Below are 27,795 nucleotides of genomic sequence, written 5' to 3'. Positions count from 1 at the left end.
TGATAACGTTTTTCCGTTCTATGCAACCGGCAGCTTATTTTAATACTAAAAAACGCTGGCGGTCGATGGTGAGTTAATTCTTCAATTGTGGATTTGAGTGGATTTAATAATAGTCTAGTTCTCAGATCACGTTAGATCTTGAAGGATGAAGTTCATTAGTGAAAATTGTGAAACAAGTGTACAGTGATCCCTCGCTACTTCGCGTTTCGTTTAGCGCGGCTTTTTTTTTTCAAATTAAAAAACAATTTAAAAGTCAAAATAAAACTACTAAATTGAGGAATCATGTGTCTAACCTTTAGGACAATGTAGTATTGCTCCAAATCTTTGTTTACATTCCTTTAGAAGTCCGTTTTCGCGTGTTAGCATGATTGTGAATTAGCATCTTTCCGCTGACTCGTTAGCCTGCCCGGTACTTCTTGTTGGTGACCGTACTTCGCGGATTTCACTTATCGCGGGTGGTTTTTGGAACCAATTATCCGCGATAAACGAGGGATTACTGCATTTTATAGTCACATGCTACTCATGTACGCTTGAGTTTTATTTGGAACATGCCACCATCTTATTTTTTTAAAAATGTGGTTGTATGTTTCATTTTCAGTTTCAAATTCACTCTGTCTGTGACCTGTTGATTTGATGGTCCCTGATTTCACAGTACATTGCGTCTGTCTGACCTGCTGCAAACAGTCAAGTGGCTTTAAATCAGTCTCCCTTGCTCACATATTGAACAACACCAATCACGTTTTCCGGTGGAGTGGATGCGCTTTTGAAGGGAGAGTTGAATTTGTGCTCAGCTGCCGACTGATATGTTTGAGTGGAGCTTGTTTAGAATGCTGCAGTGCTGGTTGCAATCATTTTTGGGCTTGACCTGCCCACACCTGCTATCCTTTCTGAATAGGATAAAACAGGAGGGTCATTATAATTTGGTAACAAATCAGTGTTATCGTGGCATTGAAAATTTATAATTTGAAAAAAATACCTCTATCACATGTGTGTCAAACTCAAGGCCCGGGGGGCAGATACGGCCCGCCACATCATTTTATGTGGCCCGTGAAGACTAATTGTGCATCTAATTCATTTGTCAATATTAAAATTACTAATTGTGCATCAAATTCGGGTGTCATTACTAGAATTGCAAATTGTCTTCACTCTTAATAATATATATATATATTTTTTATATTTGACCAGTTTTTACTCGTCTGATTTGAAAACAAGTTATTTGTCAGTTGGTTTTGTAGCTTTGACTGTATATAATATGAGGTGCTCATACATTTATTTGGATTGACAGTCATAATGGAAAAAGAAGCTATGACTACAATGCGGCCCGTGAAAAAAATGAGTTTGGTACCCCTGCTCTATAAAAACAATAATCTGTGAGCCAAAAGTCATTACACTAAAACTATGCATGATGTATCCCTGTTCTCCTATTGGTCAGCGGTAGTGTTGGGAATGGCTAGCCATTGCAAAATTCCTTTTAATTATCATTCAGATATACTTTTCAATTAAAGACTGAATTATTTTTAGGTTTGAATTTACATAACAATGTATTTTGAAATTTATTAATTATCTGAGAATGTAAACAAGGCTATTAAAATGGTGCTCCAAATCAAAATTGGAACTATACGATACCACTCCAGAGTTCAATTTCCTTTCAGTTTACATTTGACTAAGAAAACTACACTCAGATGAAAACAAAACAAAAACTCAATTGCTTCAGTGTGTTTTTTTTCAATGCATTCTTGAAAAACTCCTCTGCCAGTGGCCAGCACTAATCATCACATTGCGCTAAAATCAAATGATAGATTCAAGGAAATAAATAGTCGAAAGGATTTTTGTTAATTTTATGGCAAAAAAGACCAAAAGATCGAGCCTACTTCCTCCACAGTTCAACACCACACTCAAAGTTCGGATGGTTGCTCACAAACTGCATGCTTGGGTAGAAGAGAGCCGCCAATGAAGCATTTTATTGACACATCTGGTGGCACTTTCCATCTTTTCATCTGCCTGTTCCTTCCTCTGCTTAGTTAAGTGATCTGCTCAATATCATGGCATGCGTAGTGGCATGCGCCTGCCATAGCTCACACAGGATGTAGTGTACCGTCGGAGTCTTTAAAGAGGCCCTTTGGACTCCCAGCATGACACATCACGATATTTTCGCGGACCGGCATTTATCTAAATAAATAATACATTTATATAAATAAATAAATAATACATTTATAATAAATATATAAATACGATGAAATAAAATGATACGACTGACATAAAAACAAGTACAAATGACAAAAAATAAAACTCACCATTACATTGAATTAGTGGGAGCACTGAGTTTGTTTCTCAGAAACGAGCCGGTCCCATCTAGACGTAATCGGAGACAATGACACCCGAAGTGATTAAGGTTTGTCTTTTATTGCAGGATGCTTGGTCTCCATGTGTTGAAGCAGTTCATTACCTGGTTAGTTAGCCTGTCGCCACATATTAGCTTTGCGGGCTCGACTGGGGAAACATGTCACGTGACCGGGACGAGTGTCTTGACCTGAATTAATTGATCGTCGATAAGAAAATAAATAAATTCTGTGCGGCTTGGCGGCCCGGTACCAAGTGACCCACGGACCGGTCCGCGGCCCGGTGGTTGGGGACCACTGGTTTAAGCCACTGTCTGAGACGAAAACAAGCACACATTTTATGGGTTTATGGAATCCAACTGCCAGAACTGCAGCTATATTCCGTGGTTACCACCCACCCAGCCAGTCAGACTACAATGTTTTGACAGTTTGATTGTCGACAGAGCTGCAAGAGGCCGCTGCGAAACATTCACTTAATACTCAACTGAGGTTATTATGGATTTGGCCACACAGAAGCTCAAAACAGAATTGCAGTTAGCTGTGGTTTGCGGAATATATCTGGAACTGAGGGTGGGGGATGGGACAATAACATCAATCCAAAACAGATCTCACATGGACTGCGGATTGATTTGTGTTAAATACTCACAGCTCAGCATTATTACATAATTTATGGGAGGACAGTTGACTTTAAGTTACTCATGTGAAGCTACCTTACCTACTTTTTATTATTTTTATTAATTTTAAACCAACGTCCATCTTTTCAAGAATACACTTTGTAATATCATAAATCTTTGATAGCCTCAAATTGGCAATTGTTAGCACAAAAGTAAAATTGCAATCATTTCTGAAGTGCTGATTTTTTTTTCCCCCCCAAGATGGATGTGTGAAATAATAGGTTATTTAATAATTAATATAGGTTATTTGGATCCTATCGTAGCTGACTTAGAGGTAAAGAGCACCCTAGATTGATCAAATCAATGACTGGATTGGCAAATAGAGGCAGACAGCGATTCTTCTTTTTACACCTAAGGCTTCAATTAATTGTGGCAGAAAGACCACAATCAAGATTTAAGCTCCTATTTGGGCGGACGCGGCAGTACGAACCACACACACCACCATGGTGCCACCTGACAATTATAAATTGAAGTCACTAACTGCAAATGCCAAGCTGAATAAAGGAAAACCAGTACTAAGCATTCTCTTTTCGACTGCCTTAAAAAATAAAATAAATGTTGAGTATATGCTAATTCTTCCGTCAGGGGAAAAAGAACGCCATTAACTTTACAGCAGACGAAGATCTCCGACTATGGTGAATAAAAAAATATTTTCGATTTGAAACTATTTATTTCCGTTGTACATCAATTAAATCTTTTAATTGACGGTTTAATTACAGTTTAATTCGCGGCTGAGCCAAGTTGTTTTCCTGCTCGCAATGCATTATGGTCTATATTAAAAATTTGAGTTTGTTTACTACTTTTCCAAGTGCATTGTGGGTAGTTTGCTCCTTGGACATTCGGACACTCCTATAAAATGGCGTAACGCAGGAGTATCAAACTGGTCTAATATTTTTTAAAAAAAAAGATATTATTAAAAGTGAAGACAATTTGCAATTCTAGTCATGACACACAAATTTGATGCACAATTTGTCTTCGCGGGCCACATAAAATGACGTGGCGGGCCACATCTGGCCCCCGGGCCTTGACCCTGACACCTGTGGCGTAACTCCTCAATAATTCGCTTTTTAGTTGGTGATAGATAAGTCTATGCGCACTTGTTCACAGGACCTGTGTGAAAACAAAGCAGGATGAGCTTCAAAGATTTTCAAGACACTATCTTGAGATTTGCACATTCCTCCATTATAAAGAACTTACTGTACTAAACCACCACTTGCGTACACTGTTGCTAAGAGCCCATATTTCACGTATATAATGCACAAATACATAGTTATTCATCTTTGAAGGCCATCTCTCTAAAATGAACTGATATCAAATTGCCTTTCGAAGCTTTTCTCCTCACCGCCAAACTTACTCATTCATACGCTAGTGAATTCATACTATCCAATTTCCACTCCATTTTTAACACCCTACTCCTGCCAACTGAGAAACATTCCATAGTACTCACCATGTTCAGGAATTTAGTAACCTAGCAACGAGTCTGGAAAGATAGATCACTGTATTGGGTTGGAGATGGAGGACGTTGTCTGGTTAGATGTAATTCCTGCTCCTGACGTTAGCCTCTGGGTTGTTGTTTTTTTACATTAAAACTGCTGCTATATTATTAAAAAAACATGTAGACAGCTTATGTTCCATTAGTAGCAATTGTGACCAGTGATTTAAAACAATTATAATAAAAAATAAAACTCTAGTATATACGAGACAAGATATTTTTTTTTGTTGTGTTCACATACATGAGATGACCAATCATTAAAAATGTTGGACGTTGCTAGCAAGATGTGTCACGATCCCGTTTGACCTCAATTTAGCGTGTTAGTGAGAGATGAAAAGCATAAATTAGGAGCACGACAGCAAAGGCTTTCAAGGCCTATTTATAGAATGAATGTTCAACTGGTGAGAGACACTTCATCAGTTGAACCAAACAAATCTAAATGATCGTATTGGGAAGCCGTAAAGTGACACATTCTTGTTGCTCTCTGAGAGGTCGACTGAAATCATCTGGGAGACTTTTAACCACATCCTGCAAGCAGTCACATGATAATTGCATCGTGTTACTTTCTCTTCAGCATCTCTGCAGAGATGCATCACCCACAAATGTAATGTAGGTGGGGGTTCAACTTTGTGTTCACCTTTCGTGTTGTATGTTATTTTCACGTCAAATTAAAGGTTGAGTTTGCAGTCTTGGAAGCTACTACCAAGATTTAAGTGTAGCCTTCCTCTCCTTGTGTCTCTGCCCCAAAACAAATACCAGCAGATCATTAATCTCTGTGCACGGTGGCATTCTAAGATTTATTGCTAGAATAATTTAAAAGCAAAATATATGTATATATTTTTTTTTGCAATGTTGGATCAATTTACCGTATTTTCCGCACTATAAGGCACAATTTTCTCAAAAGCCGACAGTGCACTTTATAATCCCGTGCGCCTTATATATGGACCAATGTGGGTTTGTGTTTATTTTGTGTGTTGTGTGATATTAACGTTTAAGCAACGTTGAGTTATTGATATATTCTTTTCACTATTTCGAGTGTTACTATATTGTGATTGCATTAACGTTTGAGCGACGTTGAGTTATTTATTCCATGCACTTTATAATCCGGTGCGTTTTATATATGGACAAAGTTTTAAAATGGGTCATTTACTGAAGGTGCGCCTTATAATCCGGTGCGCTTTATAGTGCGGAAAATACGGTAACCGGTGACCCCTAGAATGAAAATAAAGTCTCTTTTTGTATATTCATGCTAGGAATAATATTATTTTATTTATATATTATAAGAAACCTGTTTGTCAAAACACATTGTTTTCATGGCAAAAAGAATCTTTGTAAATGTCCTATAAGGATGCAAACATGTCAGCCAGAGGAGCAAAATTGACTGAGCTGCTTGATGTGAGCCCCTGCAGATGTGTGCTGACAGCTGACCTCGTGTTAATGCAGCTGTGGCCGAGACTTGACCTGTCAGCCATCTTTCCTCCATTCCCTTGAGCTCTAGATGCATTAACAACACAAAACGCTTCATTTGCTTTTCATGTTGAAATATTTCAATGAGAATTTATCCACATTTATTAACTTTCAACTGTACCTTTTTCTTTTTCGAATTGGTTGAAATTGAATTTTAAACATCATTTATATGCTACTTAATTAGAAAATTCAGAGGTCAAATACAGTAACTCCTCACCTTAAACTAAAAAATTAAATGATTGTTTATAATACTTTATTACACCTCCTTTATCATTAACTTGTCAGTGTTGACTGTCATGGCCAAACTGTCCGTGCTCATAATACTGCTAATTTGTTTCCGCCGCTGACATTGAGCCATTGTGACACAATGGTGTCGCTGAAGGTCTTGCCTCGCTCCACTGTGACTGACTGAATCAGGCAGGACAAAGACCTGTATCTACCAGTGATTATAATTCAAATTAATTTCCTTAATTTTGATAAAAACTGGCTATGATAAAATTATGATGGATGTCGGCGACGCAATTGTAAGTGAAGTATTATCAACATAGAAATATGATGGCTAATAAAATATTATGATCACATCTAACATGTGGCCACACTGATGTAACATATTTTACTTATTTATATTTTTTATTATTATTTGTAATAAACCATTTACGTGGACAATTTTGAGCTGATGTTATCAAGTATGGTTCCTTTTAAGTCAAATCGTTATGGTAGTTTAGTATCATGGTAAATTGATATCTTTTTTTTTATGGCCTGGCAGCGAGACAAGGATTTGGCTTTGGGACCAGAGGGTCAGGGTTTGAATTGATGCTAATCTGCTTCCTTCATTTTAAGAGTGCAGCACCGCTCGTGTGCTCCATCAAGTCTGACATCTCCGCCTCTCTGCTCGTGTGTGGTCTGCTACAGCAGTTGAGTGAAAATTAAAAATTCCCTTCCTAGATTAAAATGAGTATATGAAATTAAAGGCTAAACATTTTCCTCCAAATTTTCCAAGGTCTTATACCCTTCACTTGTAGCTGTTGTCAGCATTCAGGCCGTCTAAAAATAGTCTGGTTTCCCGTTTCATGCCCATCTGGATGATTCTTAGAAAGTTTTTTTTTTTTTTTTGGGTCAGCTATATTTTCCATTTCCGTGTCCACAGCTGCGGATATTTCCTTGGAAAAGGAAGACTATTCTCTAATTGTGGTGGAGCTTGCTTGATGGAAGAATTGGGGGAGGCTCGCATCACAGCTGTTGTGCCTCCCATGTTGTGTCTCCGGCTGCTGTTAATCCAGACAGATTTAGTTGAACCTTTTGGACCACAGTTGAATAATGCTTATAAATTGTCTGCATTTATATTATTAAATGAGGGTTTGATGTAAGGCTGAACAATTTAAAAAGAAAATCTGTTATTGCACCCCCCCCCCCCCCACTCAATAATATGATTGAGATTTAATATGCGATTATTTTCAAGGTTCCTTATGAATTAATCTGGATTACCATGAAGAATATTATCTTTATTACACATAAATGTTTGGTTTTAGGCTATGCTCTCTGTAAAATAAAAAGAAATGAACTATGAGTACAGTATTTTCCGGACTATAAGGCGCACCGGACTATAAGGCGCACCTTCGATGAATGGCCCATTTTAAAACTTTGTCCTTATATAAGGCGCACTGGACTATAAGGCGCACCATTAATGCACCATGTCAGATTTTTAATCCAAATCAAATTATTATCCATTTTATCTTTTTTATTTCAACTTCAGATGCAACAAATTACTTTATAATCACAAAATAATGATCCATAGTCTTTTTGATTCATGATTCATAGTCTTCAGCGGGCCACTTATGATTGATTTCATGACACAATGATTCGGGCCAGTTTAAATTTAGGAATTTGGTCCATATATAAGGCGCACCGGACTATAAGGCGCACTGTCCACTTTTGAGAAAATTTTAGGTTTTTAGGTGCGCCTTATAGTCCGGAAAATACGGTAGTTATTATAAACGAGTTTAATTGTCTTCTTCAATTTGACTGAATTTACCAAACGCTGGTTTGCAATTTTGTCGAGCTAAAGTAAATCATAAATCAGATGACAACGATGATTCGCTTTAAGATTCACTTTTCACAATTCATCAAACGATATGTAAACGTTGAAGCAACCCAACTTGGCAAAAGGCTTTTGTTAAGTGCCTGAAAAAGCCAAAATATAAAAATAAAAGCAGTAAAATAACTGAAAGAGTTCGAGTGAGAACAGTTATAGTTTCTGCATTGTTTTTTCTATTATCTTTTTTCAAATTACCTTAACAATTTGAACCAAGAAAATTATAGTAACATTAAAATCGCTTTAACCTCAATTTTTCAGTGCTAAATGGCGAAATACAACATCCATATCTAATGAACTTTCCTCTATGGACTTTGGACTCTCACTCTCATGCGAGCCGCCTTATATCAGGCTTAGAAAATTCATTCCACTGGTTCTTTTCCAGAAGCGGATTCACTCTACTCCTGCCAGCCACAGGTTAAAACTGGAAAACATTGCGAGTTCTTAGTTTGGGTGACTGATGTAAGCTATTCAGATGCTCTGCAGTCTGTGACCGAGCTGCTGCTGTTGTTCCTGCTCCTGCTGCCTGGAACTCTGCCAGCCTCACATCCCATCACGACAGATTACAGTGTCTGTTGACAATCGTGTCGTATGGGGCTAGCAAGACAGCTGTTTATCTTAACACCAGTCAGCGACATGGCTTCCACCAATTTGATTAAAAACACAAATGAAAGCAAACTTTCCTCTCAAGATGTTTGTAGAAGATGCAATGAAGAATAAGATTGTGGAATACCTTCATAATTCTATCCATTCATGGCTCTTAAAGGAGCATTTTGACAATCGTGTAGTATGGGGCTAGCAAGACAGCTGTTTAGCTTAAGACCAGTCAGTGACATGGCTTCTACCAAGTTGATTAAAAACACAAATGAAAGCAACCTGTCCTCTCAAGATGTTTGTAGAAGATGTAATGAAGTGTAAGATAGGGCATTCATAATTTTATCCATTCATGGCTCTTAAAGTAGCATTTTTTTCCCCGCCACAAAATTAGCATAGCTTTTAATCGAGTGCGAAAATACCCCAATGCAAAACTCATAGCACATCCTCTACGTTTTTTTTTTGTCAGCCTGCTATTATATGCTCATGAAACACATAATACATACAGCTATAATAATTCATAAACGTGATATTGCTGTCACTTTTTACAAAATGTCTAAAATCAAACCTTATTGTTGAACAGCTGCACAAACTTGAGGTTGTGTTGATTTGGCTTCTCATGCTTTTGCTGCTTTCCAAAAATAAAAGTCCACTACTGGAAGTGCATTTTTATTTTTATTTATTTTTATTCTATTTTTTGCTTTCTTACAGCGATCACTGGTTTTAGAGAATAATTCTGCACATTTAGTTTTTTTATCCTACAAAGTTTGTGAGAATTTGTTGATGAAGTCCCACTGACGGGGAAATCTAATATTTTCCCACCACATGCAGAAATTCTCTGGCTATGTTCTAACCGTAGAGATCTCAGAGTGAGGGAACTGGCCAAAGCCAATGTGCAAAGCCGTTTATGGGGCAGCTAAACTTGAACCGGTCATCGTCCAGCACTCAAGCCAAGTCCTTCCTAAGCTCCTGCCAACCCACATGGTTTCCTTACGAGTCTTTCCTGCCAATAGAGTACCCTAAAAATATTCAAAAAGGAGAAGGCAGGCAACACCATCTAAATCCGAGAAATATCTCATTTGTACCGATATGACCAACAATAAAAACGATGCACCTGCACTTGGTGTGACAACCTGTGATTACGCTGACAGGCGTTCCAGGAAGTGTCTGTTCCGGTGGGTATTCTGATAAATCAATCTGTAATTAAGTGAAAAGAGAGATCAGTTACAATGTGCTGCCCGGTCAGGCTGCTGCACTAATTGGCAGAGAATAGTGTCGCTTTTGATGATACCCTGTCATGAAAGTTCAAATTACATTTGGCAGTTTGTAGTTAAAACAAAGACCTATAATGAGTGTACATTTTCTGTTAGCAGCTGAGAGACAATTCTGCCAATCCAATTTCAGAAACAGTGTTGGATAAGACCGCAAGAACTTAGTGCACATGTGTGGTACTGGCCCGGTATGCAAATTATAGTGTTTTAAGATGTTTTTGTAAATCTGCTCGAATGGGGATTGTTTTGACATTGTCTACATGGAATGCAATGAAACACTTCAGGCATTCTGATTTTTAGTTTTAATTTTTGTATTTTTTTTTTCTCTGCAGCAGTCTGAAATGTGGCTATTCAGACAGAACAAGGCGGAAATAAATATTAAGTGATTTTTTTTTTATTTAGGTTTGTCTGGTTTAATAGCATTCCAGTTGCTATATAGCGTTACAATTTCTTTTTTTTGTAAACCAAAAAAAAAAAAAAACATTTTAGGAACATTTTGTAATTTTTGTTCATCAAATGTTAACCCCCAAATAAACAGTCATGTGACCAAAATAAACATAAACATGTATTTCAAGGGTCACACATATATACAATATTACAACTCTTCACTTCATCATTAACTTTTTATTGATCATGCAGCTGTCGACATTCACTCAGAGGAATTATTTGTTTTAATGTTTCACATTTATTTAGTGTGTCTGCACCACAAAGCAACACAACTGGTTTGTACCACCAAAAAAGCAGTGAGAAGAAAAGAACAGCTCATGATTCAGTATTATTTGTATAGTGCTAAATTACACAGTTATGTTTTTGCATCTGAATATAAACAAGAGTCAATGCGGCTGTCGCAAAATAAATTACAGTAATGTCAGTAAACGTTTGATCAAATCACACTTGTTTCAGTGGTTCATACATCCAACCTACATTATTTTTGTTTGAGGCTTGTTTTTGCTAGCTTGCTATTAGAAAAATGGCAAACTCGACATCTTTTGAAATCGTTTATAACAGGGGTGTCAAACTTGTTTTTTTCGCGGGCCGCATTGTAGTCATAGCTTCTCTCTGAGGGCCATTATGACTGTCAACCCAAATAAATGTGTGAGCACCTCATATTATATACAGTCAAAGCTACAAAACAAACTGACAAATAACTTGTTTTCAAATCAGACCAGTAAAAACTGGTCAAATATTTAGAAAAAAAATATTAAAAGTGAAGACAATTTGCAATTCTAGTAATGACACACGAATTTGATGCACAATTTGTATTCGCGGGTCACATAAAATGATGTGGCCGGCCGTATCTGGCCCGCGGGCCTCGAGTTTGACACCTGTCGACCAGCATGGATACATTTCTGTGTTAAGTCTGTTGTACGTTGAGCAATTGCATCTCAGACAAAAGATGCTCAATCATGACAAAAATTGGCCATCATATCTCAAAAACAGCCGTCATACATCTCAATGTGAGAAAGAAGATGGAACTGTCTTATGACAGATATCAGGCAATGAGAAATCGACTGTCAATTGCATTCCGCTAAACTAACCTATAGGATCTGTTGTTCTTCCTTCTGTCCTTCCAGATTATAGATAATGGGCTGTGTGCAATGCAAGGATAAAGAAGCAACCAAACTCACAGACGACAGAGACACAAGCATCTCCCATGGTGCGAGCTACCGCTATGGGGCTGACCCCACGCCACAGCACTACCCCAGCTTTGGGGTCACGGCTATCCCCAACTACAACAATTTTCACACACCTGTTGGACAGGGGATGACTGTTTTTGGTGGGGTCAGCACTTCCTCTAACACTGGAACCCTCAGGACCCGTGGTGGGACAGGTAAAGTGGGAGCTGCTCGTTTAAGGCATATTCGCTTATCAAATGTCCTTTTAGAATACAATAGAATATTTATTGTCATTATACAACTTAGTTGTACAATGAAATTTGGAGAGCTACTCCCTTTCTAGTGCAAAACATTACAAAAAATTAAAAATGTGTATAGGAAGTCTAAAATTAAAGTGAAAAATCTTATTTACAGTATAAGTCTAAGAATAAAAGTGAAAGATCTTATTTACAATATGTTCAATGTGGGTATTTATATTAACATGAATGAGGTATGTGCAGAAAGTAAATAATAAATAGTTATTGCGCGTAGTCTTATAAGGACTTGCTTGGAGTTTTCCAATCAGCACTTATACCCCAACAGCCTAACTGGACTGACATGTCCCCTGAAATGTGCAGTAGATTTCTCCAATTTTTCCATTGACAAGGTGCGCTAGCTAGGACTTGTTTCAAGCACCCTGCTGTCCTTGTTCCGCGGTGTTAAAATATTTTAAAGCGGTTTTCTTGACAGTTTTAGAGGATGCAGTTCACCAGATTAGGCCATTCTGCTCTCTTTATGGCTTTGCTCCTCCTGATGTATTTAAGGAGGTTCTCCAGAATACTGGTCAATCGGTTTTGGATATTGTAAACAACAGTTTTCGTCTATTGGTGTGGTCTTCGAAGATTTTAAACATTCTGTAGTGCGACCCCCTGCTCAAGAAACCTGGCTGTCTAATTTTTGACCCATTTCCAAGCTGCCTTTTATTTCTAAAATTCTGGAGAAAAGTTTTGAGTCCCGCCCTGCCCCTTTGTCTTCGCGGGCCACATAAAATTATGTGGCGGGCCGTATTTGGCCCCCGGGGCCTTGAGTTTGACACCTGTGGACCGGCATTGATACATTTCTAGCTAGCACATTTTGTTCCAAATTTCTTTACATCCATCAAAAATTCCTACTACTTCCTGAATTCCCTTCCTAAAGGTAGAACCTCAGCACTTTGACACCCCCACCCCAAGTGCGGCCCAGCCCTGTCAGGAACGTCCGGCTGGTATTAACACATGGTTTTGTGTGAAGAGGACATTGTCTAGGAAATGAATATTCCCACTCAGGATATCCTTTGTTTGGCTGAACCCTGTATCTACCTTGAACTCAAAAACTTCCCGCAATTTATACGACTCCATTTTCTCAAAACATGCTTTAGTTCTTTCAGTGTTTAATCCAAATCCACTCAATGGGCAGTGACACAAGGAGAGGCTTATCTTTCAAAAATCCTCCTTCTTGCAGGGAAAATGTGGATATAAGCTGTCCTTCACTGTTGTAGTAACAGCAGTGCAACTTGCTAATACCCATCAGGCACATCATAGATGAACTCAAACTATGTTAGCCTCACAAATTGATGTTTTGCTGATGTAATATCTTTCAATGCAACCAAGCTCGTTCTACGACCTTATATGTAAGTCACTCACTGAGAGACAAGCTAACATGAATCAATAAATCAATTTATACTTCCTGGCTACTCTATTGGACTATTGCACATGTGCCAAACTCAAGGCCCGGGGGCCAGATACGGCCCGCCATATCATTTTATGTGGCCCGCAAAGACTACCGTTTTTTTCCATGTATAATGCGCCCCCATGTATAATACGCACCCTAAAAATGGCATGTTGATGCTGGAAAAAAGCCTGTACCCATTTATAATACGCACCCAAATTTTGGCCCAAATTGGGAACAACCGAATGTTATTCTGCCGGTCAGTATCACTGCGCATGCGCTAGCAAACTCAATAGCGAAGAAATGTTTCCTATTTGTGTAGGGTACATTGTGACAGCAAACGAGCAGGTGATCGAGCAAGCTTCTATTTTGCGCATTATACATGGAAAAAAATGGTAATTGTGCATCAAATTCATTTGTCTGTATTAAAATTACTAATTGTTTTCACTTTTAAATAATAGCTCTGTTGCTAACGATTTTTATTACCATTCATATTTTTTAAATATGTTAACAGTTTTTCTTCTCTGTTTTGAAAACTCGTTATTCATCTAGTCATTCACTAGTTTGTTGAGTACCGTACACTATATATAATTTGAGACGTTCAGACATTTATTTGGATTGGCAATTTCAATGGCCCTTCGACGGAAACCATGACTATGATGCGGCCCGCGACAAAAATGAGTTTGATACCCCTGGCCTATTGGAAACACTCGCACACTGTGATGCAATCGGGGTCTTGTGATTCTTAAAACATTCGAGCGTTTCCCTTTTTTGCTATTTTCATGAAGAGCAACAAGCCCTTCCCGTTAAAAGGCCTCATTTATTGAAAAACATGTTGCCCAGAGGTGTCTGAAATCAAATGACTTGAATTCTTATGATCAAAAGAATATTTACAAGACTTTCTAAAAGGCTCCATTTGTCAAGTGCAGATGCCATGAAAACAGATTTAACAAACACAGGCCTGCTTGATCAAATACTTTTTAGTGACATTTTCGGCTTATCAAAACCATTTGATCTCCAAGACAAAACAATTTAACCCCAAACTAGGGATCCATTCAAATATTAGGGGATTTAACTAGTTTAAGACCGAATTATGTGTGTTTATTCACTGTTAACTATCAAATAAAATTATTGTGGAGACTATCAAGTCTGTTTTCAGGGGTGCAAAATGTACAATTGTAAATACTACTCTTGTTTATTCTTTCAGTTATAAAAAGCAAAAGTGAATGATGTAAAAAGAACCAGCTAAAGTGAAGTGAGCCCTTGGCAATGTATATCCAGGGAACTTTTCAAACTGTTTTCAAAATGTTTTACATTTGTTAAAACATATACATCTAAGTACAGCGTCTTAAACATGCACGACTGCTTTCTACTATAAACAACCCGCAATTACTATAATCTCAGTTCTTTGTAATATGTATTTTTCCCCACCCTTGTTTGTACTTGTTAACCTGCTCGCAATAACGAGGAGCAGTAGGGTGAGAGCGTATTCCCGCGAGAGAAGTAGGTTATTTTTAATGTACACATCTAACTAGGACAGGTTGCTATTTTTTTGTGTGTGTGTGTCGGTGTGTGTGTCTCTTGTGACATTTGATTGGATTAATGTTAGGAGATAAGGGAAAGGTAACAGTTAGGGAGCAAAAATGCTATCTTTAAAATTCAGAAGTGATTAGGAATTATGTAGATACAGGTACGGTGGAAATTCAATTTAACCGACTCGGAACGAACATACTCAAGATTTAACAGACAGGAAATTATTTCCAGTTCATTCAAAATATGCTCTGGCACAGTCAACAAATTGAGACTGTTATGTGCTATTTCGGGGGGGTGCACATTATACCAAGAGTGTCAAACTCATTTTTGTCGTGAGCCAAAACGTTGCTATGATTTCCCTCGCAGCCGTTATGACTGTGTTTGATCAACTACCACATATATACAAAAAAAAATTGATGCATAACTAATTTTGAAATCAGAATCTGGTAAATTGTTTGACTCATTTTCAATTTAATTTAAACAGGGGGATCAGTATCACAAATTATTGCAATATCTTATCTTAGTGATGTTAAAAGTGAAGACAATTTCCAAGAAACATGAAATCAACATACATGATCGGCTTCACGGGCCACATAAAATAATGTCGCAGGCCGGATTTGCCCCCCGGGCCTTGAGTTTGACACCTGTGCATTATGCAGTAGATGACAGCATGCGAAAAATATACAAACCAATAATTCTGTGCTATATTGGGCATTTTTAGCCCGGAAAAAAACATACTTTAATTCAAGAGACAGGTTCCACTGAAATGTTACTACTGTTCTACTGCAGTTTAGTTTCCGCTGGTCAGCAGCAATCTCATTCTATGTTATCCAATCATCTGCTTCCCTGCCCTTTTGTTCCACCAGCTTTGTATTTATTGATGCTGCACTCGGGGTAGCCTGCCAGTTATCTCATAACGGACTGAAGCGAGGTTACCCCTTCTTCTGCCCCTTATTACTCACACTGCACAAGAAGAGAAAGAGATGAGAAAACATGGCTTTTATATAGTTGCATATGCTTCACTAAAATCATCAGTGCAATATTTCCACTGTCTTCTTCGAACACTTCAAATGTCATCACTTCAAATTGTAATTTTTTAGCTTTTTTAATTTTTTTATTATTTTTTTTGCTTCATTTAATGAATTAATTTGTTTATTTGTTATTTAATTAACGGACTATAAGGCACACCTAAAAACCTAAAATTTTCTCAAAAGCTGACAGTGTGCCTTGTAGTCCGGTGCGCCTTATATGTATATGGACCAAATTCCTAAATTTAAACTGACCTGATGCATTGTGTCATGAAACCAATCATAAGTGGCCCGCTGAAGACTATGAATCATGAATCAAAAAGACTATGGATCATCATTTTGTGATTATAAAGTAATTTGTTGCGTCTAAAGTTGAAATAAAAAAGATAAAATGGAGAATGATTTGATTTGGATGAAAAATCTGACATGATGCATTAATGGTGCGCCTTATAGTCCGGTGCGCTTTATATAAGGCCAAAGTTTTAAAATGGGCCATTCATTGAACGTGCGCCTCATGGTCCGGTGCGCCTTATAGTCCGGAAAATACGGTAGAATGAAAGGTCTGCTTGCAAAAAGATATTGATGTTACGTTTTTAAAACTTCTTTGTGCAGGAGTCACCCTCTTTGTGGCACTATATGACTACGAAGCACGGACAGAAGATGACCTCAGTTTCAGAAAAGGAGAAAGGTTCCAGATCATCAACAGCACGTAAGTCACGACAGTCGCTTGTCTGAGAGTCTATACTTTTACATTTACATTTATCACTGGGATAGTTAGCTGATCTCGGAGGTTTCATTATCTGCAGTGAATAAGAGCCAAAATAAGTGCTGCTTTCTTTCATTGGAAATATAAATATTACTGCTCTCCTTTCTTCCATGCCATCCAGCCTCAAGTATTTATTTTTTAGAGACTCCTGTTGGACAAAAAAAAAAAGAAACCATTCATTGACGTGTGAACAGTAGCAAGAAAACACGGTCATGAGGTCTCAGACTGCTTTTTTAATTCCCCCCCGACCCCCCACTCTTTTCTCTCATCTTGCTTCTTAGTGGAACCCACAAAGAGCTGCATCACATCTTCAGTTTCGCTCTCCACTCTGCTCCCCCTTTTTTTTTTTTCACGCCAGCCAGTTTCAAATATTTATTCCTTAGCCACAGTGACTCCTATTGGACAAACAATGAAAAAGCCTGAAAGCCATCGTTATAATGAAAATAGTCAGATTCTATTTACAAGATTTTATGATTATGCTCATCCCTTCCAAAAAAACTCAGATTTATTGAGTTTATTTTCCTACCCCGTTAGGGAACAGCTCTCATTTTGACAGTGTTTGTAATTTATTTAAATCGTATCGTTCACACAACAGACAATCATATGAAGACACTCACATGGTGGAGTGAATGAATGCATGAATGATTCATCTGAATCACAAAGGTCCTCTGTTTAATTATTCTCTCATCACAAGACACTCGGGGAGAGGGAGGATATGAATCGATTCAAAGACACGGGGGAGCCGCATTGTTTATTCCACTTCTTTTCAGTGATATGCTGCATAAAACTGTTGCTTTAAATGGGTTTCTTTTTCAAATTCTGCTAAATGGGATAGACAGGGGGTCCACCCCTCTCAGTGTTTCCCTCCCAGGCTCCATAGAGACACAAATTTCAATATGTTACACAACACAAATACAGACAGTTCTCCTTCAGAATGCAGATTATTAGAGTCTCAGACCCTCCTGAGGCTTCCCTCTTGAAGCTGTCGAGTAAATTTTACACAGGTAATCCTCTGTCACACCTTTATTCAGCGTAAATAAAGTGTGGGATGTCACCGGAACTGCCATTTTGTTGTTAGCTCTTGTAGTAGCCACAGTGGCTGGTGAGCTAAAAGGTTAGTTAGCTAAGATAGCTAGGAAAGTATTCAAGTATTTGTACAAGAAAAAAAAAAGCCAATTTCAAATTGAAAAACAGGGATTAACACAAGAGGTGAAGCGACAATTTGCTTGATTATTATTATTTTTTTTTTTTTTAATAATGTGACTAGATGATGTTGATCTTGCTTGTTCAAAGCGTTACTTAATAATAATTCGACTTTAATAGCTGAGCGAAGTGAAGTGAAGGATAAAAAAACAGAGATGCAGGGCTGGGGTTAAAAAGGGAAAACACAACCGCGTCAAATTGGGCCGTACTGAAATCCAAAACGGGAAGCCAGAAAGCAGTGAAAAAGAAAACACACTACTGTGTAGTACTGTGGTAAGTCAATGTGGGTGGTTCCAGACCATATAAATTCCAAACTGTCTGTGAATCAGGAGATATACTGTACAGTGGCACAAAGTATGCCAACTCATGAGACTTGAGAAAGTCTAAAGCATTCTGCTCTTCTTGTTCGAAACTTTTCCAGTGAAGGGGACTGGTGGGACGCTCGTTCGCTCACCACTGGTGGCAGTGGTTATATCCCCAGTAATTACGTGGCTCCGGTGGATTCCATCCAGGCTGAGGAGTAAGTAGAGAATAAAAGATTGTGCGTGTGCGTCAAAGTGCTAAATCGAGACAGAATACAGGCGTAACAGAAATGTTTTGATAAAATCACTCATTTCAGAATGCCAACAATATTCAGTCCTACTCGACTATAAATGACTAAAGAAATGTTGTGTGTTCAAGTGCTACCGTATTTTCCGCACTATAAGGTACACCTAAAAACCTCCAATTTTCTCAAAAGCCGACAGTGCACCTTATAATCAGGTACGCCTTATATATGGACCAATATTGAGCCACTACAGCAGGCGTGTCCAAAGTCCGGCCCGCGGGCCAAATGTATATACTATGTTATCTATGGTCAAAGTTTTAAAATAGGCCATTCATTGAAGGTGCGCCTTATAATCCAGTGTGCCTTATATATAGACAAAGTTTTAAATTGTTTTAAAGGTTTTCATTGAAAGTGCGCCTTATATTGCGGAAAATACGGTAATCTTTAATTTGACCTTTTTTCCCAAATTTCTTGCTACAAGTTAATTAGTACCAAAAAGGTGAGGTTTCATTTGTCTCCAACTAATACTGCCACTGGGTTAACGTGAAGCTTCCTCTAATTACAGTTGGTATTTTGGTAAACTGGGGCGGAAGGAGGCCGAACGACAGTTGCTCTCCACTGGGAACCCACGGGGTACTTTCCTCATCCGGGAGAGTGAAACCACAAAGGGTAAATGATCAATATTTTTGATTCTAAGTATGTCGAAATAATATGTGGCTAAAGCCGCTCATCCGCAAAAACCTAATTACGCCCCTTAGGTGCCTTTTCCTTGTCCATACGGGACTGGGATGATGTGAAAGGCGACCATGTCAAACATTATAAGATCCGCAAGTTGGACAGTGGTGGCTACTACATCACCACTAGGGCTCAGTTTGATTCACTACAACAGCTGGTTCAGCACTATTCAGGTACGACAGCTCTTCTTATTTTGTTAGGGCTGCTTATGCTACACTATGACTTTTATTGTTGCCTATCGCACTTTGCTTTGTGTCAATATGTGGCCTGCAATTGACTAGCGACCAGTCCGGGGAATATCACCAAAGTCAGCTACGATAAGTTTCAACTCATCTGTGACCCAAATAAGAATACGCGACATAGAAAACAGACGCATGATGACTTTATTCCAGTCAAACAGTGAAAAAAGGGAAATTTGTAATCAAATCAAAAAGGGAGATTTATTAGAAGAATATACAGTAGTATAGTAATATGTTCATGAAAATTGTAATAATATTTATTATAGATTTATTGTTTACAATTAGACACAAACACAAAATACTTAATGATATAAATGTTATGTACTACTACTAAAAGTAATAAATAATACAATAATCACTTAAGCTGTCAATTATTCCGATGATTAATCGATGAATTGGATGAAGATCAACAAAATAATTAATTTCTATTCCTTAATTCTTTTATTCTAAATTTATTTAAAATAGATTTTAAAAAATGCACAAAATATGCAATTACTGCTTTGGTCTGTAACATGTCAGAAAATTGTGTTGTTCATTGTTTTCCAAAGTAAATGTTTTAGTAATTAACTGTTCAACACCCCCCCCCCCCCCCCTTTGCTGCAGTCAGTCTCGTTTTAATCAGGTCCTAAAATATCACACTATACTTTATCTTCAAGTGACAACGCACTAAGGCTTCTGCTTTTATGGCTTATTTTTCTTGCTTGCAACAGGCCCTGATTGGATTGGATCAATAAAAACAGGAATAAAAACATTGAGTACAAGTTATCTTCACTGAGTCTTTGCGTCAATGCATTTAAAATACCACAATGAAAATAGCTGGTCATGTTCTTTGAAATCCTCCATTGGTTTTTCCAGGTCACATGAACATTGTGCCCCCAAGGGGGAGCCAAGTGTATGCTGGCCAACTCCAAAATGGAAAAAAACGATAATGGAGAGCAATTGATTCAACTGAGATCCAATTGTTATCATTCCAATCCATCTTTCTGGGCTGCTACATTTCGAGGAAAAGATTTGTGTTTGCTGTGGATACAGTTCACATATTGGCAGGTTTTATGACAGGAGAGAACCAAATTAGCAGGCAATTGTCCCAGATGGGTTTTGAAGGCCAGCTAAGCACCCTCATGGGTGAGACTCTGGCCTTTATCTCATTTTAACTGCCCCATGTAAACACCCTGCGGATTACTGCTTGTGAGGCTAGACGTTTATCCCGCGTGAGGATAGAAAAGGGGGGGGGGGGGTCTTTGCACTTATCAGCTTGTATAGACGGAAACACGGGCCCTAATCTACCGGTTTAATCGATAACAAGCAAACAACGAGAGCTTCCTCTGGAGTAAAAGCAAGACATTTGATTTCATGAGACAGCGTTGAGCGGCTAAAGTGATGCTGAGCGGCGCTAATCGAAATGGAAGCAGCTGGTCAACCACTCAGGCACCTAAACGGGCCTAGCCTAGATATTGCTTCTCTTGTTTGTGCTTTATGTTTAACTGCTACTTTTGTATACGTTCCTAGAATTCAGATTAGCTCTTAACATTAATTACCGTCATTATCGTAAAGCATCTGCAGGTTGAGAGAGCGTTAAAAGGGAGGGAACTTGCGTTATGACCGTATGTCTATACATAGGCCAGCTCATTGGTGTCAAACGCAAGGCCCGGGAGGCTAAATACGGCCCGCCACATCATTTTATGTGGCCCGCGAAGACAAATCAAATCCATGTCAGTCTTAAAATTGCAAATTGTCTTCACTTTTAAAAAATTGAGATATTGCTAGCATTGTTTTTAAAAATTTGTCTCAGATTTGAAAAGTAGTTATTCATATTGTATATCAGGGGTGTCAAACAAATTTTATTCGCGGGCCGCATTGTAGTCATAGTTTCTTTCGGAGGGCCATTATGACTGTCAACCCAAATAAATATATGAGCACCTCATATTATAACTCGTTTTCAAATCAGACTACCGTAATTTTCGGACCATAAGTCGCACCGGAGTATAAGTCGCACCAGCCATAAAATGCCCAAAAAAGTGAAAAAAAACATATATATCTATATAAGTCGCTCCTGAGTATAAGTCGCCCCCCCACCCAAACTATGAAAAAAAACGCGACTTATAGTCCGAAAATTACGGTAGTAAAAACTGGTCAAATATTTAAAAAAAAATATATGTTTTTTTTAAAAGTGGAGACAATTTACAATTCTAGTAATGACACACGAATATTATGCACAATTTGTCTTCGCGAGCCACATAAAATGATGTGGTGGGCCGTATCTGGGCCCCCGGGCCTTGAGTTTGACACCTGTGCTGTATATAATATGATACAATATACATTTATTTTTGTTGATAGTCATAATGGCCCTCCGAAGAAAACTTTGATAACAATGCGGCCCACGACAAAAATCAGTTTGACACCCCTGGGCTAGATAGACAAAAATATTGGGACACTCTTCGTAGCCTCCTCAGTCTAACAAATGTTCTTCTCCAAGACATTACAATTGTATTAGGGTGCATTCTGCACTGTAGAATTCATCTGAACATCAGTTCAAGTGAATTTCTTCCTCCCCTTTGCTGCAATTTGGTCTCGTCAACTTCTCTATTGCATTTCTTTCTTCTCTTATTTCTGCATTACTGCCTGGCCCGAGCAGACCGAGCCGCCGGTCTCTGTTGTCGCTTGGTGGTTCCCTGCCACAAAGGGATGCCCCGCCTCACTGACCTGTCAGTCAAAACCAAAGATGTGTGGGAGATCCCGCGGGAGTCACTGCAGCTGATAAAGCGTCTTGGGAATGGGCAGTTTGGGGAAGTCTGGATGGGTATGGATCCATTCACCTTCAGATGAAGGGGCTGTATGGAGGAGGCCACACTCGGACAGTTGAGACCCCAAAACAAGAGCGGGGGGGGGGGGGGGGCCTATGGTCCTTTGGGGATGTTGCAGGGAAACCGTTTTATTAGTCCAAAGTTGGCCTCCTTCATCAACCTTAACTGCATGTACTTCTCCTCATTAGTTAACCCTGTATGCCTTCCCTCCCGTCCTTGTAGAGTGTGCGAATGGTTTGAGCTTTAAATTAACTGGCGTGTGTGTGAACTACATCCCTGACACTGTGGGCTTGAGTCATGATGCCTGGGAGATCCGAAGAGAAGCCCTTGAATTGAAGTTAAAGCTGGGCAAAGGATGTTTTGCTGAGGTTTTTTACGGTAAGAGTACTCAGTCCCCCCCAAAGAATATTATTTTTATCAGTGTTCAGAATTAAACTTTTACACTTCTTTGTGAGATTAGAATTTTTTTTAATTTTTTATTATTGAAGATAAAATTTCCCCTAATAGTTTGATTACTCACAAACTAAATAAGCATTAAATATATAATATAATAATAAATAAAAAATGCATTCAACATTCAGCATATTTTCTATACTGCTATTAAAATATATTTATATTTTTAATTGTTTATTATGTATTTTTTGATCAATATAACACCATAGATATTTACAGTTCCATTGGCAAATACTGGAAATTAAATTTTACTTTAATTTAATTTTTCATCAGTTTGTTTACACACAAACTGAATAAGCATTAAATATATCATATAATAATAAATAAATCATTCAACATTCAGCATATTTTCTATACTGCTAATGAAATATATTTATATTTTCAATTGTTTATTATCTATTTGTTGATAAATGTAACACCATAGATATTTACAGTTCCATGTGCAGATACTGGAAATGAAATTTTTCCCAGATGACACCCAGCTTCTGAGCACCTTTACCAAGCTGATGGAGCCTTCTTCCCCAAAAATGGGCAACACTGATACTCAGGCTTACTTAAAACCTTCCAAGCATGCGAGTTGATGGTCTCCAACTTCCCTTTGAGTCACTCCTCTACATCCTCTCACAGAATGAGATCAGTAGAACTATTACAGTGGTCCAGTTTTGATTATGTAACAGCAGTGCCACAGTCATGTTATGTTAGAGCAACTGGCATCCCCACAGTTGGAAGCTTACAGGCTTGCCCTGGTTAATCATCCTCTGAAGGATTATCTGCTCCCATGTTGGCGCATTGTAGCTCTTCAATCCTCACTGGATTCTACTGATGGCTTTTCAAATTCAAATCAAAGTACCTTCTAAATCTTTTATCCAATTAATTATCTATCTGCTCAAGCCGTGTGCCTGAGAAGTAAAGATGATCTGATTCCCATAGCGTCTCCTGATCTCCTGCTGTGTGGCATGTTTACATCAATGTCTGTAGTACCATTTTTTTTTTGTGCATGCCTAACGTAGCATCTCTGATTGGACGATGTGATTGAGGTGTAAAATGTGCTAATGGTATACTCATGCCTACATGTGTCAGGAACATGGAACGGCACCACAAAGGTAGCTGTGAAGACTCTGAAACCTGGAACCATGTCCCCTGAGTCCTTCCTGGAGGAAGCTCAGATCATGAAGAAACTCCGCCACGACAAGCTGGTCCAGTTGTACGCTGTCGTGTCTGAGGAGCCTATTTATATCGTCACAGAGTACATGGGCAAAGGTACATGAAAGCTTGCATGAATAAACAAGAACATGAGCCCATTTGGATTTAATTCAGTTGCTAACCAAAACAGCAGTACTTATGCAGCTAGATAAACCATCTCATATATTAAATTAGCTTTGTTCGGTGGTGAAGGCAATGTTAACTGTGGTGGGTCTTAATTTTGTTGGCTGTTAGTTGCAGATATTTTTGTTTCACTTCTGTCGTTTTAAAAATTTCCCCTAATATAAATTTTGTTATACCAGTATTGATTGATAATCTAAAATATTGCCCTGTAGGAAGTCTACTGGACTTTTTGAAGGACGGAGAAGGGCGAGGGTTGAAGCTGCCCAATCTTGTGGATATGGCTGCCCAGGTATGTTGTCTTTTTTTTTTTTTTTGTCAGTCAATTATAAAACAAACACCCCTTTTATTCTTAAATAACAACTAGAAATCCTGCAAAAACAGTAAAATCATTTAGATTCAAATTTTTTTTAGCGGGCCGCATTGTAGTCATAGCTTCTTTCGGAGGGCCATTATGACTGTCAACCCAAATAAATGTATGAGCACCTCATATTATATATAGTAAAAGCTACAAAACAAATTGACAAATAACTCAGATAAATCAGACGAGTAAAAACTGGTCAAATATTTAAAAATAAAAAAAGATATTAAAAGTGAAGACAATTTGCAATTCTAGTCAGGACACACGAATTTGATGCACAATTTGTCTTCGCGGGCCACATAAAACAGTGTGGCGGGCCGTATCTGGCCCCCGAGCCTTGAGTTTGACACCTGTGATTTAGAATCAAGAGGTGTGGAAAAACACATTCACAAATGAACCAAATTATTTCAAAACTACTGATTTTTCTTCATTTGAAATTTATCATCAGTCTCAACATATCAGCGTCATTAAATTCTGTGCTTGTTGTTTTTTTTTGATTGCTTGATTGATTTTTTTTTCCCGATTGATAGAACAACTAAAAGCTGATTTTCTGACTGACAAAGAGAAGAAGAATCCACCTGACTGATACATTGGCTAACTAGGACGCACATTTCTAATCAGGGCAATCAACTTCAAGGGCAGAGATATCGAACCCCTTGAGAAGCCAGCTAAATGAAGGCCATTAATGGAAAAAAATGAGGGACATGATGTGTGTCGACATAAAGTAGTCAGACTTTAACTCTTGAACAGCTTTTTTTCAAATCTGGATGTTGCAGCAAATCATAACTGGTATTTAATGCAGGAGTCCTCTTCTGTGGCAGGTGGCAGCAGGTATGGCTTACATAGAGAGGATGAATTACATCCACCGAGACTTACGCTCTGCCAACATTCTGGTGGGAGACAACATGGTGTGTAAGATCGCCGACTTTGGCCTCGCCAGACTCATCGAAGACAACGAATACACCGCACGGCAAGGTCAGTCTTCACATTTTTCCTCTCCGCTGTCCATCCACCGACTCCGGGTTCATACATAATTGACCTTCGCTTCCATCGTTGCTGATGTCATCCGCTCAGGTGCAAAGTTCCCCATCAAGTGGACCGCCCCGGAGGCCGCGCTGTACGGCAAGTTCACCATCAAGTCGGACGTGTGGTCGTTTGGCATTTTTCTGACAGAGCTGGTCACCAAGGGTCGAGTGCCTTACCCGGGTGAGCATTGCTTTTAAATCTAGCTGCCTTTGCTGAGATTTTTCTTATTTGAAGTTTTTTTTTTCCCCTGTGACAGCCTCCGGCTGCCCTCATGCCGTTTTATGAGAGTAAAAGGTTCTTTAATGCTTGGGTAATCTTTGTTTCCCTTGCCAAAATGTGAGATAACACTTGATTACTGCTGTTGCCTGCAGGACAACTTAAATTTCTGACCGGGAAAAAAGGGAACATGGGAGGAATAATACCCACGTCCAGATGGATTTGTAAATGAGTTGTGCTCAAGGCAGAAGGGAAGGAAGGTTAGGATGCAACTGAGCGGAGGGATTAGCTTCTTTGTTTTTTCCGTAAAATACCGTGAGTGAGCTCTTTAACACGTTTTGAAAACCTCAATAAAATATAAACGCAGTGGAACCTCGACAATCCCTGTTGTACATCTAAAAATATTTGACTGCCGACAAAATTATTGTTGTTGTTTTTGTAATAGCTTAGAGATGCCACAAGGTGGCGGCAAAACAATTAAAACGCATTAGCATCAACATCATACAAGTATATACAATCATGAACCCTTCTTATATAAATGACAAGACTAAATTTTAAATGGAGTGTACTTTATCTACATGATCACATTGGCACCGTAGCACACAGTGACACCTAGTGGACTGGATGTTTGTCTTGCCTAAATATTTTCACCCCTCTGCCCGTGCGTTCCAGGCATGAACAACCGTGAGGTGCTGGAACAGGTGGATCGAGGCTACAGGATGCCATGCCCCCAGGACTGCCCCATCTCCCTGCATGAGCTCATGCTGCAATGCTGGAAGAAAGACGCAGAGGAGCGACCCACCTTCGAGTACCTGCAGGCCTTCTTGGAGGACTACTTCACAGCCACCGAGCCTCAGTACCAGCCCGGAGATAACCTCTAAACGTTCTTCCTCCCTGCCTCTAGGTTGGAGCTGGATGCAAAAAAAAAAAAACACAAACTGGAATCTTCCTGGACTTGTCGCTATTTTATTTGGGGGGACAAAGCATCCTTCCGCTCAACTCATTTCATTTCCTACACCCCCTCTAGTGTATGAAGTCTGCTATGCCATAAGAGGTGAGTTTGGAGGCAGGGGTTGGATGCGATACTTGTATTCAGTGTAAATATTTTTTTAAAAGGGTTGTTTTAGTTTGTATGTCTGCTTCAATTCAAGATATATTTTTCATCTGCCAAAAGTGAAGGTGAAGAACCATTTCATCTGTCTGTGTATAATTCCTACAGATTACGTTGAAACCCAATCCTCCGCCACATCTGATTATGTCTTCCATCTCCTGAGGTTTTATTTTGCTTTCCCCAGATTGCTTGCTGTCTTATAGATACTGCTGTCTGTCTGGAATTACATCATAGTTTTTTTTTTTTTTTTTTTTTTTTTTTTTTTTTTAAACTGACCATGTACAGATTGTCAACATATCCCTCCCCCCTAATATTTTCCCAAATTGTGATCAGGTGGAAAATAGGGGTATCCCAATACCGCGACAAATTGTCTGGAGGTGTTATTGTAATTTCTGTGGTCTGCGATTGGTTGGCAACAGATTGCTCCAAATCAGTCAGTTCAGAAATCCAATCCATGTGTCATCCCTGCTGATATTATATCTGATCAATATCGATATCGTATCAGAAGTGAAACCGTATCGGGACACCCCTAGTGGAAAAGTCATCGTTACACAATTAGCATCCATTTTTAATTTCCTCAAATAGGGAACTATGGTTGCCAGGTCCATCAGACGATTTGAGCAAATAAAAGCCTCTGCGCAAACAGATGCCTCTATTTTTTTTTTTTTTTAATCGTATTTCCTCAAATATTCTAGTTGCCTCCAGTTTACGTCACCAGATGTAAGGGGCACTTAAAGGAATTAACACCTCTCACTGATTTGATGGTCACCCTGTTTCGTCCAATTCAAGATATAAATCTCTCTCCCGAAAATAACTCAACTATTACAGACACTTGAAAGAACACTTATTGAAATAAATGCCTATCCATGTAGATGCTTTATCCTTTCACAGAGATTTGTACAAATAAGGGCGTCTCAAATATGTAAACAATTGGTGTCCTTTGCAGTTTGGTACATTAAAAAAAAGCCTGAGCCACTTTTGGAGGAAATCTTGTACTTTAAGAAGACGGTATGCAAGATGTGGTCTGTCATTGCAGGATTTTTTTCGATTTGTTTACAGTGGGTGGCAACACAGTTGTACAGCAAATTGATTAATTAGGCTTCTTATGCCATTTTTTTTAACATCAAAATGTTTTGTTAATTAAGTGATATGTCTTTTTTCAGGGTCAAAAGGACAATAAACTAACAGTTTCTAAGTGACGTTCTATTGATTGTACCAT

At 38.6% G+C, this 27,795-nt stretch overlaps 1 protein-coding gene across 5 annotated transcripts in view; it reads left to right on the top strand.

Moving 5' to 3' along the window:
- LOC133146254 (tyrosine-protein kinase Fyn) overlaps positions 1 to 27,775 on the top strand; it is a 37,020-nt gene extending 9,245 nt beyond the window's left edge. For 2 of the 5 annotated variants that reach the window (XM_061269724.1, XM_061269726.1), the window contains 12 exons: positions 11,504 to 11,760; positions 16,405 to 16,501; positions 18,183 to 18,281; positions 18,874 to 18,977; positions 19,067 to 19,216; positions 21,918 to 22,082; positions 22,309 to 22,464; positions 23,620 to 23,799; positions 24,078 to 24,154; positions 25,045 to 25,198; positions 25,298 to 25,429; positions 26,138 to 27,775. In XM_061269724.1, the coding sequence (XP_061125708.1) occupies positions 11,514 to 11,760; positions 16,405 to 16,501; positions 18,183 to 18,281; positions 18,874 to 18,977; positions 19,067 to 19,216; positions 21,918 to 22,082; positions 22,309 to 22,464; positions 23,620 to 23,799; positions 24,078 to 24,154; positions 25,045 to 25,198; positions 25,298 to 25,429; positions 26,138 to 26,346 (1,770 nt within the window). In that variant the 5' untranslated portion in view covers positions 11,504 to 11,513 and the 3' untranslated portion in view covers positions 26,347 to 27,775. The remainder of the gene's footprint in view (positions 1 to 11,503; positions 11,761 to 16,404; positions 16,502 to 18,182; positions 18,282 to 18,873; positions 18,978 to 19,066; positions 19,217 to 21,917; positions 22,083 to 22,308; positions 22,465 to 23,619; positions 23,800 to 24,077; positions 24,155 to 25,044; positions 25,199 to 25,297; positions 25,430 to 26,137) is intronic. The other 3 variants (XM_061269728.1, XM_061269727.1, XM_061269729.1) reach the window with 3 other exon arrangements.
- The last annotated feature ends 20 nt before the right edge of the window (positions 27,776 to 27,795 follow it).

This window comes from Syngnathus typhle, linkage group LG22 (genome assembly GCF_033458585.1).
Source record: "Syngnathus typhle isolate RoL2023-S1 ecotype Sweden linkage group LG22, RoL_Styp_1.0, whole genome shotgun sequence".
In the NCBI taxonomy this organism is placed as follows: Eukaryota; Metazoa; Chordata; class Actinopteri; order Syngnathiformes; family Syngnathidae; genus Syngnathus; species Syngnathus typhle.
Note: the sequence above shows the minus strand (reverse complement) of the source record. Positions and strands in the feature narration are given on the sequence as shown.